This window comes from Ostrinia nubilalis, chromosome 4 (genome assembly GCF_963855985.1).
Source record: "Ostrinia nubilalis chromosome 4, ilOstNubi1.1, whole genome shotgun sequence".
In the NCBI taxonomy this organism is placed as follows: domain Eukaryota; kingdom Metazoa; phylum Arthropoda; class Insecta; order Lepidoptera; family Crambidae; genus Ostrinia; species Ostrinia nubilalis.
Genome location: NC_087091.1, coordinates 13843597 through 13858379, shown reverse-complemented (window position 1 = coordinate 13858379; position 14783 = coordinate 13843597). Strand labels below are relative to the sequence as shown.

Genomic DNA, 14783 nt, shown 5'->3' with positions numbered 1-14783 from the left:
GGGAGCTTGTTTTTGTTTCATCGAAATTCAGTGAGATTATATTTTTTTTTCAGATTAGGAAAAAACTTAAATCGCAAAAATTATCAAAAAAATTTGTATAGTTCGGCAGAAATAAAGAAGGGGCTATGGAAAAACTACCTAAGTGCCGATTTGCACGTGTCCCACGACACGAGTACCCGTGTATAGATGACCCACGCTGAACTGTCCCACCAAACTCAATGACAGGGGGGCGCTACTATCGTTCAACTATATGGTTTGCAACATGGCAAAAATCTGAACCAGCGATTCGGTATTGACGGTGGCGCCCCACTGTCAATGTCATCGACAGGACAGTCCAGTATTTTGGAACTATATCAGCCTTATCTTCACGAGACAAAAAATGTTAACAATCTTTCAAGCATAAAACCTTTCTTCTTCGACGAGATCAACATGAAATAATAATATGTCATCCAGCCATTTTTGTTTTTTTGTCATTTTGTGCAACTTATTTTCTAAGACTGTTTTTGTAATTTATTTATTGATGCGACGATATACCACATATAAATGAACGATAGACAGAATCATTTTTATCTCATCTCGCCGAATGAAGTGACACGTAAGACAAACCTTTCTTCTTGTATCATGCTGATTTAACGGCAAAACGCTTCATCAAAGTAGTTTGCCTGAAAGCACCCCAAAGTGATCAGCTATTTCTGTTTTTCAGAATAAACCAAGATGTGTCGAACGGTACACGCGGTCTTGCAAACCGCAATATGCGGAATACAGATGCTGGTGAGGGTCTTTATGACCGTAATTCTGATGATCGAGAACGTAATCAGAATGCTTCTGCAGACGCTGTACAACTTCATATCGTTCGTGTTACAAATGGTGTCGCTGATTCCGATATGTATCGTGTTCCTTCTGACTGCGAGGCTCAAATGTTTCATGTGCGGCGGCGGTGGACCCTGCCCCGTGAACCGCGGGGGAACTTGTGACTGTCTCATGTCTGCCCTCGCTTTCGTCATCTTATTCTTTATCTTCCGAGCTACTGGAGTCCTCGATAAGATATTCTACAGTCTGGGCTACGCGAAAGCCCGGCCACCAGCCGCTGCCAGATTCGTCCCCACCCCTGGAGACATAACAGAATGCTCCAGAAATGACACTGAATCTCTTGACACCGATTACGACCTGACGTCCACCACTACTATGACTACACCTTTTGATGATATGTCTAAGCTCGCCGATGACACAACAAGGACGGTGATAGTTCAGCAACAGGAGACCCAAACAGACCTCGTAACGACCAGCTCCAAGCCTCAATTGTGGCAACCATATAACAGGCGTCATGATGATAAGAAAAAGAAAATTAATGCACGCAATCGCAAATTGACTACTAATGTGGCGTATTATTTGATATGATTCCGTCTTGATTTCGTTTTGTAATAAATTTTTGAATCATAATGGTCGTTTACTATTACAAATAAGTAAGTATGTACAAACGTTTTGCTTTACAAAAGATTTGCTCTCACTGGTAAACAGTCACAAAATCCTTAATTTCTAAAAAGAACTGAGAAAAGAACATACCTAACCGGAGTGTGATTTGGATCAAAGCAAAGACTACTATTGTATATGATCAAAGGAATTTATGAGTGTTTATGAGTAGGCCATGCCACAAAATAAGTATAGCCTGACCAGGAACATAAAAACCCTCGCCATGTTGCGGAAATCTAATGGTACTAATTTCTTTTAATGGCAACAGTAACTGAAAACTTCATTGACATGTCACCTTGCATGTCAGTCTATTGCTGTCAAAGTGTAAACAAACTTTATTTTAAATGTGCGCAATTGATTTTGTGAATTAAATTGCTAAAATATTTTTATAGTCGTGAAAGAAAAGTGATTCACAATGTGTTAAAGTATTTGTCGAAGAGAAATACTAAGTGTTCGGACAATATTTTCATTGAATAATGTTTTCGACAAAGGTTGTCAAATTGACTGACATGTTTATCGTATAGTACAGTCCACTATGAAAATTAGCGGGATTCCGTGGAGGGTAGTTGAACGGGAAGCATGGTCGATCTGTTTTAATGGTTTCAATTTATTATTTAATAGACTTTAGTGTACAAATTTGGTGTTATTTTGTGTTCTAAAGTGCAGTGAAGTGATAAATTATAAAAAACATTGAAATACTTCGAATTTGAGCACGCATCGAGTGTCGAGTGGGTTGTCGTATGAACAACCCGCTTTGGACCCGGTGGCGTCTCGAAACCTGCTTACGGGCATACTTAACTCCACGGAATCCATGAAAAATCAATAGAACTGAAACACCACGTTCTATTGATAACTATGTCAATTATTTTTCACTCGACATTGGCAGAAATAAACCTCCCAGAGAGGTTTGGTTGCCACTAAAAAAAAAAAAAAAAAAAAAATGAAAATTAGCTGTGGTTTGTTTCAACTACATATAGATGACCCACGCTGAACTGTCCCGCCAAACTCAATGACAGGGGGGCGCTACCATCGTTCAACTTTATGGTTTCCAACATGGCAAAAATCGGAACCAGCGATTCGGTATTGACGGTGGCGCCCCGCTGTCAATGTCATCGATAGGACAGTTCAGTATTTTGGAACTATATTTTAAAGTTTTTTGTCACTTTCTAAGTGTTGAATTTTATGGAATTGGGAAAGAAGTACCGAGTTTGAAGCGTTCATGAGCAGACATTGCAGTTGAATATTCAAGTTCTGAATTTGATTATTGATGAATATTAAAATAAATCCTACTAACTCGATTGATGGTTTCATTTAATTTATTTAAACCAGGTTACCTACAATAATATTTTTTCGTTAATTTATGAAAATATCAAATTAGCCCGTAATCCTGAATCCTGATACATAAAGTTAGCCTATTAATTTAACACAGGTACGACTGTACTCAGTGTTGCACTATCAAATGCAATTGACGCGCCTCTATGCCAGGGTTTTTATGTTCCTGGTCAGGCTATAATAGTACCACATGCTTATCCGTAAAACGCCTTGTAGCATCAACATTGATGATAAGGCCTTTATAGATTTTGAAAAGCGTTTTAGATAGAATATGTAAGTATCAAGAAGTTTATCTGGTACAGCAATGTGGTATAGAATATCTTATGGCATTAAGTTTGCCTTTTGCCAATTTATATGGTATTCAAGGATAAATCAATAAATGAGAAGAAAGCTGATAAAGATAATATCAAAGCTAGAAATCCACGTTTGAAAAATATGAAAATGAACGTGTGATTGTCAAAGACAGTCAAAGATATTTTATATAAGTAAAATATGTCAGTAGGTACTGACAAAAATATAATGAAAAATTTTAAAACGTGAAAACATTAATAAAAATTATGAAAAACGTGTACAAAAAATATCCTTAGTCAAGTATTTTAGATGATAAAATACTTAAATGTATTCTTATGCTCAAACCTTTAAAAACCTTTAGCAAGCAGCAAGCAGTGCGTTGTGGTTTCCACTAGTTTCTTAGATAAATGTAACAAGTAGGTACTTGTTGTTAGTCAATTTTCACCAAAGGAACTCTACACTGTACCTCTAACCATGTGTATCGCACTTTTGATGCCTGTGATATGTATCTTCCAAATGATGACGCGAATACTTATGACTGTATTATTAGCCTTAGAAGACATCGCCAGGATGATAATTCACACTGTTCACAGCTATGTTTCCACATGCTGCCACGTGCTCTCCATAATACCTGTCTATCTTGTGTTTTTATGCTCAAAGAGATGCTTTTGCGCAAATATGTGCAATACAGGACCATGTTACCATTACAACGACTCAGCTAGTTGTGGCTACTTGTTGTTGATTATATTTATAGTGGCTGTTGTTCTGATTCTCTTTTACACGTTCTGGATTGAAGATATGCTTAAGAGATTCGGAATTGATAATACTATAATTCCTTGTCATATTTTTGCGAAATGCGATAGAATTAAACATGACTCAATGATGCTTAAGGCTAAAATTGCAATGCTCAAGAAACCCGAGAACAAAATTTACAAGAAAGTTCTCCCAAGTGAACTTGATTCCTTGAAAATTGTCAAGATACTTCTACGGGATAGTAACCGAAATAATTATAAGATTAGTTTGTTAAAAACAAAAGAAACTGGTCACTTCACTGAAAACTATGAAGTATCAACTGATTTAGTTACAGATGCTACTGAGTACATTCAAAATACAACAGACAGATCAGAAGACGTGGAAACCACAAAAGTCGAGGAAAATATACATAGCACTCTTTTAGTAACTGAATCGGTTTTAGAAGAATCAACAGATTACACAGTGGGATACACAGAAACTATAAATGCGACATTGTATCCCGAAGAAGATAGTGAAACATCCATTCATGTTGTACGATAAAATATAAAGTTAATAAAAGAAATGTTAACAGGATTTCTATTTGTTTTAGTTTGAATAGATACTCGGGACTATTAGTTAGCAGACGGTTTGTATAATAGAGATAGCCTCCTTGATTAATGAGGAACACAACCTACCTCTGCTTCTGGTGGACAGAATAATATATTTTTTTTAAATATCTTTTTGTGACGCTCGTGGTTCTACTGGTTTCGGTAGCACCACTGCAAATATTTTTTTCGTAGTTCTTTTCAGTCTTTCAGGTAGGGACTGAGCAGTAGGACTACGGGCAATGCACGAAAAATATATCCTCCTTGGTCTATTTACCTCCTTGTCTACATTTTCAAGGTGGCCATAAATTTAAAGAATAAAATCAAAGTGACTGACATGTATTTCACTTTCGGCAAAGTAAACAAAATTTTTGTTATGAGTTTCTAAATATTTATGAAATCTAATGTGCATTTAAAAATGCCACAAATTAATAAAATATTGGTGTAACAGCTCTCATTCTATGTAGAATGTAGTGTTAATTATGTAGATGCCTACATGCAAATGTAGCTGGTACTGTTATTGTGGTACTTAGATAAGTTTTAAATGCTATGTAAGTAAAACAATACATAATATCCTAATATTCAGCTTATAAATATTTATTTATTATCTTATCTTTTACCTACTATTTATTTCAGAATAATTTCCCGGTGAACTGTTTTAACTCAACTGTGTTTGACCTTGTGGATTGCATGTATCATTAACGCAGTGATTGTAATTGATTTTTGGAAGTTCTATAAAGTAAAAAACAAAATGACAGGTGAACACCACCGAAATTGCTCATGCCCTGACTGCCTACAAAGCATTGGACTTGATCAAATGTCCACACAACATTTAGAAGCGAAAGGTTCACGAATCGATAAGTTATACTATGGAAAATATCTCCCAATGCGAGAGAGGAAATTAATAGATAAGCTGATCAAAACCAGGGCAGTTTATGATGGTGTCAGAAATGAAATTTTGTCTGGCAATGAAACCAATGTTATCAATGAAACACGCCATGGGAAACACAGAGAAATGGACGATGGCGATAAAAGACATAAACATAGTGGGATCCGTACTATAGTTGACTTGGTAGATCGCGGAGAAATGGAGCCAGATCCAAGAAATCCCAACAAACCCTATCTTAAACCTAAAGACCAATTAACCGACTGCCAAAATTGTTGTTCTTGTAGTACCCAAGTGGGGCCTCACAAAAACGCAGATTTAATTAATTACCCCCAAACTAAGCCCGTGAATAAGATCCAAACTTCTAGCAGCAGTCGCCTTTATACTAAACGCAAACAAGGTGACAGAAGCAAAAAGATGAGAGCTGTGCATTTTAAGACCAAATATATCCGCTCTGATCCCTGCACTTGTACAAGTGTTTATAGTGAAGCTGTCAACAAAAAACATTCGCGTCTACACAGCAAGAAATTCAATAAAGAAATTGATTCTATACCTACTACAATAGAATCGAAAGCAATTAAAGCTAAACGATGTGTTTGCGAGTGCAACATTGTAAGAAAACCAAACAAATCTCTTCAGCGATTAAAAAATGCTAAAGAGAAAGTTACAAGGAGTATCAAAGGTAGTATCTCCAAAATTGAAAACACAATTAGGGTAAAGAGAGATTCAATAATTATGTTTCGAAATAAGTTAAGAAGGAAACGAGCATTGAAAAAATATGAATGTGAACCAAGTTATTGCATCCCTGAAGAATGTGCTCCTCCAAAATGTTATGAAAAAATTAAAACACGACTTAATGATATCAAAAGTGACATCAAAAGATCATATCACGATTTACGAGCAATAGGTTCCGGAATATCTTTTAGGAAAGCTCCCAAGTATGAAATAGAACCATTTTGTGATCCAGAGGCATGTGAACCTCCTAAGTGCTATGAAAAATTTAAGACACAACTAAATGATATGAAAAGTAACATTAAAAGGTCATTTCATGATTTACGAGCGATCGGTTCTGGTATATCTTTTAAAAGATCTAAGAAGGAGGAATTAGAACCGTATTATTGCCTTCCGGAAGACTGCGACCCTCCAAAATGCTATGAAAAAATTAAAATGCGGCTAAATGATATCAAAAGTGACATTAAAAAGTCGTATCATGATTTAAGAGTAATAGGTTCCGGGATTTCTTTCAAGAGGACTCCGAAGAAGGAAAAAGCAGCTAGCAAACGAAAATCCAAACCTGTAATTTGTACATGCGAACCTGAAGCAGAGCCTGCTGTACCCACGGAGAATTACGAAAACGAGAAGTCAATTTGGTCTCGGAAAAGGAAAACTAGTCCAAGTGTAAAACGAAACGGACTGGTTATCAATATAGAACCATCAGTTTTATCTAAGAAAAAAACAACTAAGCCTAAATCTCCACGTAATGTTTGTGAATGTGACAAAGAAGAACAAAGCAAAACACCAGTTTCACCTACTTACGAATTGGGGCGATATACATTCCCTTCTACAGATAGGAAATTCCCAAGAGAATGCGAAGCCTCAATGTGTATACCGGGTGAATGTGATTATAGAAAATGTGCGGAAATATTAAAGGCACAGTCACAAACCTCAAGCACACATATTTCTCAAAAGTCTGTGGGTTCTGGTACAATGAAACATAAACAACAAAGTCAATCAATAGATTATGTGAATGAACAACATACCAAAAGTGAAAATATTGAACCTAAAAGACAAGTAGTACGCATAGCCTCTAATTTTAGTTTTAGTATCGAATTTTACAAAGACCAGAAAAACGAAATTACTGAGCTAGATAAGCCGCAACAAGAGACAATCAGAAAATTTAGGTCAAGAAATAAAAAAACAGGTTCGAGGAAGACTAAAATTACCTATCCCAGGAAAATTCGTAGCCGAAATAAATCTATTCAATCAAATCTGAAACGATTATGTTGCATACCAACGTTTCATGCTCTACGGCGTTGTTTTTGTACTCTACAGCTCAAAGATGCGGCAACATTAGAAAAGTCTACTGTCGGTGACCAAATCGAAAAAACAACAACGATTAGCGATTGTGCTTGTGAACCGAAACCTAAAAAATCGACACAAACGAAAAAAAAGCCATTTCCATGCGATCCGTACTTTGATCGCGGAGAAAACTGTGACTCCGCAATTTGTGAAAAAAGAGTCAGAGACAAACAAGAACAAACTAAAAATAAGCGTTCAGGACTGAAAGAAAGAAAACGCAAACATTGTATAGGGACAACTTCCCCACAACTGACTACTAAGACCTGTGCTAGTCAATGCAATATTTTCTCTAAATTAAGTTCGAAATCTTCAGATCCACGGAGTAAAAAAATGAAATTTTCTCAGAATGAATTACCGAAGCGTACAGAATATCATAATGGTATAGATGACACTACAAATAGAAGTGTTGTAAGGATCGGCTCAAGTTTTAGTTTTAATATTGAATTTTATAAAGAAACAGAACCTTCGTTTGACGCCACTCCTTTAAAAAATGATGAAAATTTCGAACATTCTGATTATACAAGTAAGCATCAGATGAGGCAAAAATGTCTAAGAACAGCGAAATGCAGGCACAAATCTGCACAGTCGAAATTGAATTTGAGTGATGGATTTCGTTCAATGGCTAGTCAAAGTTCTTTTACACAGAAGGATCAAGAGATTAACTCCAACAAAGCTGTTAAGAAAAAGCCTGTGAAGAAAGTATCAAAAACCGTCTGTGAATGTGATATTACTACTCAAACTTCAGCGTCAGGTGCTTATGTACGACCTCCTATATTGCCTCAATATTACACTCGTGGTCAATGCAACGACTTAACGTGTGTGAAGAAAATCGATAGTCAGAGTCATACCACCAACGAATGTAGACATAGAAAAATTAATACCGTATGTTGCTCAAAATCACGATCTAGATCAATAAAAACTTTGACTGATACTGGATCTAGTAAAAGGCAAATGAGCCGTGAAACAAAGATGCTGAAGTCATTATCTTCAAAAGATTTTGCTACAGGACAAGATACGTCTCATCATCGACAATCTGTGAACATTGGATCAAGTTTTAGCTTTAACATTGAATTTAGTAAAGACACTAGTTCTACCAAGCAGCACAATATTGTGGCTAATAAAGTAACAAACAATCACGTTAAACAAAAATGCAAAGAGTGTGTTTGCAAAGCGATTGATGCACCATCACTACGTCAGCCACAAATTTGTAAAAATAATGAAAGAAAAGAATATGGTATCAAACCATTTTTCGATAAATGCTTCTGTACTCTTAAACAACTCAAAGCAAGAAAGGATACCATAAGAGTTTCTAGTCCTAAAACTCAATCAAACATCAATACTAAGGACATGAAATCACGGACTTGCCAATGTAAAATGAAAAAATGTTTTTATCAGTCACTACAAAAGACAAAACAAACGTGCTCTTACTCATGTACCAATACTAGAGCTTATAAATCTACATCCAGTGGTACATCTAAATCCTACATTAAAAATCAAAAGCTCCAAGCAAAAATGATACTCAGGCCGGAATCTGTAGGTGACAAGAGAAGTTCAGTTACTACAGATTTATCCAAAAACTTGTATAGAGACCTCCAGCCCGTATCTAATAAACAAGTAGTACGCTTGGGCTCTAGTTTCAGTTTTAATATTGAATTTTATAAGGAGAAAGGAGATGCACCAGACTATAATTTGATAAATCCGATGCCTAAGAATCAACAAAGAAAAATCAACAGAATAGGAAACAAAATATGCGATTTTAGAAAAACATCACAGAATCATAAGATATGTAAAAAAAGAAATATTATGAACAATGAAAACACAACTGGTGATATGTTACCTTGCTCTGACATAAAAACCTGTAAATTAAAACGAAATAAAATAACTCAGCATAAACCATGTACACCTAAAACAAAAAACAAATCTATAAGTGTAAAGGAATCCAGAAAATCACACCTTAAACGTATAATGGTAACATGTAAATGTGAAAAAGGAACAGCAACTAGACGAAAATCTTATCGTCAGGTTGCTCGTAAAACGTCATGTGTTGCTTGCGGACCAGAAAAAATGGTATCTGAAATCATCGGCACTGATATTCAACCTGTTAAATGCAAAACTCAAAAGACTCAGTCCAACTTTTATGAGCCTTCGATAAGAACTAAACATAAAAAGCAACCAAAATCTGCAATAAAAGCTCCAACAAGACAGTTGGTTAGGATAAATTCTAACTTTAGCTTTAATATTGAGTTCAATAAACAACAAAGCAAACCACTGTTAACAAAAACGAAGCTTAAAAAAGTCAATCCGAAATTAAAAGACTTAAAGAAATCAGAAACACAAAAGAACCTTCTGAAGAAAAAGACAAGTATGTTTGCCAATAAAAATCGTAAAAGCAATTTGGGTATAATGTTAAAGCAATGCTTATGTTCACTAAAATATCAGAAACAGGCAAAAACTGGGAAAATCAGAAATGATTATGAAAAAGAGACCCAATTAAACATACCTCAACCGTATGAATGTCGTCCCACGTGTGAAAAATATGTAATGGCAAATAGAAAACAACCGAGAGCGAAATCCGTTTTGGAAGTAAAAAGACAATCTTTAAAGACGAAGAAAGTCCAATCAAGTTTTACAGAAAACGATTCATCTATAAAGAAGATTTGTTATCAAAACATGAAACGTGAAAAACCAAGGCAAAAGCACCGTATAGAAAAGTGTTCTCCCAATAAAGCTGTTCGTCTGGGCTCTGCATATAACTTTGATATTGAATTTTGCAAAAAATATGCGCATCAAGAACAAAATGATAGAGGTATTCATTACAAAAAAATTGGCAGAGATCAGAAAGAATTAAATTTTAACTGTCGACGAAAAGATGAAGCATCAAAGAAGTTGAACGATAAAAGGCTGTGTGGTTCTTGCTTTCATAGACATACAGAGTATCAAGTTGGTTATATTATGAAAGAGGAAGTGACCACAGTGAGAGAAAGGGCATTTCAGCAGCAACATCAAATTTATTACATGAGAATTTCTGATCAAATAGTGAAAAAATCTGCACAACTGGTAAACCCTGTATTTATTCAATCTAATCCATTCAGAAGAAAATATACGAGGTTTAACCTAAGAAACAAAGGTAAGAAAAAACCAAAACAACGTAAAAAACAGGTTAGATTTGCAATTAGTAATATTGAAACGAAGGTCAATGATAAATGTAGTTGTAAACTATTTAATAAAAAAAAGAAGTTTATGTCTGAAATATACAACACTCATGTTTACGATTCATGTGAATGTTTACAATCTAAAAGACCTTTTCTGCGTTCAAGGAAAAAATCTATAGTAATACTTTATCCGGAAAAGAATTTACCATCAAACACCTTTTCTAGCTTTACAAAAATGCATAAAGAAGGCTTAAACTTGCAGCCAATGCAGTCCAAGCAGAAAACAAACAGAATGAATAAAATTATTACTCATAGAAAGAAGCACAAATTCAAAGCTACACAAACTAAAGAAAACTGCCTGAACAAATCCACCTCATGTAAATGCTATATCAATAGACTGAAAAAAAAGGCCAAAGACTCAGTTGATAACGCTTCCCACTGTACTACCAGTATGACTTATAAGAAAGAACAATGCAGTCTCCAAAACAAACGAGGAAAACGTAAAAAAGGAAGAAAAATTGGTCCAAATCCCCAAAAAATGCAACAAGTATCTCAAATGAAAAAAGTTAACATTCAAAACTTAAGTCAAATAAGAAAGGAAAGGGCGCAGTCAAAAGGTAATTCAAGCATTACTAAACTTATGTTATTGTGAAACATGATATAATTAAACGGGACATTTATTTTCACAGACCAAGAAGATGAAAAGTTAGACGAACAGTGCACAAAGTCCAAGGCAAATGAAGCTACTGTGAAAAGATCAAGAATCATCAGGTGTATTATGAGATTTTCTTTTCTATCTAAAAAGAAACGTTTCGATGGGAATCAAGCTACCCATACCAGAGACATCAATTTCGTTAACAATCTGAAACCTAACCCACCAATATGTTCCAATGAGAAATGCGAAACAGCGATGATAGAGACGATAATGCCATATTGCAAAAAGAAGTTTGTAAAAAAATGCAGCCGCACTTGTTTGAGCAAGGAATGCAAATTACTTATTAAGTCAACAGCAAAAAAATATACTAAAGATTCGAAGATTGGTAGTAAAAATCCGTTGTTTAGTAAATTAAGCCAAAGATTGAGTAGGAAAACAAGTGATTGTAACGAAGTTTGCTTAAAGAAAGCTAAGACAAATCTGTTGAAAAATAGTACACCAAGTCAACGACTGACAAAATCTTTTATAAAAAAATATGTGCCAAGAAATACCGAAAATGTCAAACACATTCATGACACGTTAGAAATGAACGAAGGTGCTCTTGACACTGATGGTGTAGCAATGAAAAGGCCGTGCTGTGTTTGTCTTACTAAGCAATATTCTGACACTAATAAATTAACATTCGAGACACAAATACCCAAAAGAACAAATCTGGATAAACCGAAAAACATCAACCGGACTAAGGTAAACGCAGATATTGCTAATACCATAATATCGTGTTCATGTGGAAGTAAAATTTGTAAAAAGCAGTCAAAAACAAGGTCACCCAATGTTAGTAAGGAGTCAAATGTGGTTTGTTTGTGTCATCATGAGTGTCAATGTCCTGCGATATTAAAAAAGATGGAGGATAGTAAGAAAGCGAAGGAACTAAAACAAAAGACTAAAAGGTTGAAACAAAAACAAAAGATGCAACGTAAGAAACAAAAGTCAAATCGTAAGAACAAAGTAAACTCTGATCTATTACAATTATACAGTGAAACATCCGATACCAGACTGGTTGCAGACTCATGCTTGGACCTAACCAAAATGAGCGCCGAGATTATGTGGAACTTGATGAAAGTGCCGTTTAAGGTCATTTCTAACCCTAAAGATAGCTTTGAGAATTTTAAGATGGCATTGCGACACCCTACTGATATTAAATGTCCTGATGGTGTCACAACAAAAGCTATTGGTATCAAACAAAAATTTGCTGCCATGCGCATGACCAAAAATGCTAAGGACATGTTGGAAAGTTTTACTGTCACAAATTATTTGATTCATGCATTTGATGATGATTCTACGAAGAGATTGAGAGCATTAAAAAGCAGAAAGCAAATGAAGAAACGCGAGCGAGAAGATTTTGGTTGTAGCCCCTTTATGGCGTCTTTGAGAAAGAGACCGTTCTTGTGGGTGTACGACAAGTGTCCCTCCTTCTACCCTCAATTCATAAGCCTGCTCAGTGGATGGAGACAGTTTATTGATATGCTGTTATTTTTGTCAGCAATTGTTGTTTGGAGTCCGTGTATCTTTGGTATAGAATTGTGCCGAGCTATTATGTGTTGCTGTTTATGTACAGGTTGACAATAAATATTATAAAAACCTATTTTTTATTTCATTGCAGCTTACTTAATACCAGAATTAGGCGAGGCAGGAGGTTAAAGTAATTGTATATCATTGTTAAAAATATCAATTTTAAAGACAAGTTACTAATTATTTACAATGTTTTGGACTCATATTTTTAAGTTTTATTAATTTGTGTTAGGATCAGACCGCTCTTTCTAACTAAAGCAGCACTTGTGTGCAGAACAATAATTGCAAACAGAATAAAAATTCTAATAACTAACTGCATAATAATAATTCGATGGGTGCCGGGAATAAAGCCACAATCGACAAAACGCAATTTTACAGGAGAAGAGATTTAGTGAAAATTTGGAATAATAACTAAACTACGAGGCGTATCCAAAATGTGCGTTCCCTTCGAGAGGCCACTGTGGAAAACGAAGGTTTCGTATACATAAATATTTAGCAGAACCTCTAAAACAAATGTAGCCAGAATGATAAATTTGTAGGTGTTGTAAGTTGGATGCTACAACCCGCCGAATGTGGTCCCTCAGATGAACTATGTCAAATACCAAATTACTGAATCTGACCAAATAAGATGATTTTCATGAATGGTAATATTTAGGAGGTAAATCGTAGGGCTACATACGAAAATAAGAGCTCTGGATAGTTACTGCAAATAAAGAAAATCCAATCAGACGATGGGCCCTCAGTTCACCAGTGCACAAAATTTACTTTAATGCTACAAATTGGAACTTGAGACACCTACAAATTTATCATTCTGGCTACATTTGTTTTAGAGGTTCTGCTAAATATTTATGTATACGAAACCTTCGTTTTCCACAGTGGCCTCTCGAAGGGAACGCACATGTATCCAAACGGTTTGTATATCAAACAATGCGTTATTTTTTTCTGGAGTAACATATAATGTGCATAAGGTTATAGTGCTTAGAATATAGGTAAAAAAGGTAGAAATATATATTGCCGCTTCATACATTGAAAGTCGGTTCCGTAAGAGTCCATTGCCGTTTTATTCCGGTAAAAAGTTCGAAATTAATCATACAGCAATAGTGTATTGCAGCGTTGTACGCTGATCTGAAGGATGTATGGTGAATACAGTAATAGCGGTTTGCTTGAATTTAATGATCGACTTGGAAAATGTACTGGTGAATGCTGTGTACATTGTATGTTCATTTATGGTCCGTATCGAAATGAGTACAAAGTTGAATATCTCGAGTGTTTCGTTAATATCTTTGTATGAAGTAGGTAGTGGAATTTATTAGTACATAACAATAATATTATAATATTACATGCTTTTGCCCGCGGCTTTTTCATAGTTTAGAAGATATCATTAATTTTGTAACTTTTTTCCAATTTCATGACCTAGTAGGCTTTAAAAAGACTTGTCTTTTTTTCGGGTTGACTTATCTCAGATTTCTGTTTTTTGACCAATTCGCTATTAATTGCAGATCTTTGAAAAAAATATTTACCTTCCTATCTTTTATGCAAGATTCAAAATTTTTGCTAGAAACATAAAAAATATGCTTTTAGCAGAAAATTATCAAATTTTCAACTTAAATGTTTAAATAATAAAAAATAAGAACTTCCATAGGTTCTAAATAATTTTAAAAACTGCGCAGTTTCCTGGACATTCATAATAATACAAAAAAACATGTACTGAATAGGCCACGTTTCCTGTAATATCCCCACTAAAGTGGTAAGTCGGAGATTCCGCTAAATTTCAGGTTCTCCTCACACTAGTAAGTAGGTATTTTAAGGGTAATAGTAAAAAAATTAACAACTGCCTCTGTAGTCAAGTGGTAAGAAGTAACCTTCATAGGTCCTGGGCTTGATTCCCAGTGGAGGCGAAATTTTCTGCTCGGTATGGTTGGACGTAAGGTTTGATCTAAGTCTGCTTGGCTTCCTTCCTAAGTCTGTCACCATAACAATAATTAATAACATTAGGTACTATGTTCCAGCAG

The 14783-nt window shown here is 35.1% G+C and overlaps 2 protein-coding genes and 1 long non-coding RNA gene across 5 annotated transcripts in view; 2 read left to right on the top strand and 1 right to left on the bottom strand.

Moving 5' to 3' along the window:
- Window positions 1–14783, bottom strand: part of LOC135071226 (18S rRNA aminocarboxypropyltransferase) — a 100540-nt gene that overhangs the window by 53456 nt on the left and 32301 nt on the right. The window lies entirely within an intron of this gene.
- LOC135071534 (uncharacterized) lies at window positions 446–1440 on the top strand. The gene is made up of 2 exons (XR_010257274.1): window positions 446–595; window positions 704–1440. It is a non-coding gene; the product is annotated as an uncharacterized LOC135071534 (long non-coding RNA).
- LOC135071211 (uncharacterized) lies at window positions 4777–12844 on the top strand. Of its 3 annotated transcripts, none has more exons than XM_063964986.1 (4): window positions 4777–4981; window positions 5067–5716; window positions 5807–11164; window positions 11237–12844. In XM_063964986.1, the coding sequence occupies exons 2-4, from the start codon at window positions 5182–5184 to the stop codon at window positions 12820–12822; spliced, it is 7479 nt and encodes a 2492-aa protein (XP_063821056.1). In that variant the 5' UTR covers window positions 4777–4981; window positions 5067–5181; the 3' UTR covers window positions 12823–12844. The 3 variants fall into 3 exon arrangements, with proteins under 3 accessions (XP_063821056.1, XP_063821057.1, XP_063821055.1); XM_063964987.1 differs by having other exon boundaries at window positions 5067–10522; window positions 10773–11164; XM_063964985.1 differs by having other exon boundaries at window positions 5067–11164.

Excerpts from the sequence above, each read along its gene's own strand:
- LOC135071211 (XM_063964985.1), top strand. The coding sequence starts at position 5,182 with ATGACAGGTGAACACCACCGAAATTGCTCATGCCCTGACTGCCTACAA. Across the intron at positions 11,165-11,236 it reads GGAAAGGGCGCAGTCAAAAG|ACCAAGAAGATGAAAAGTTA; the intron begins GTAATTCAAGCA and ends TTATTTTCACAG.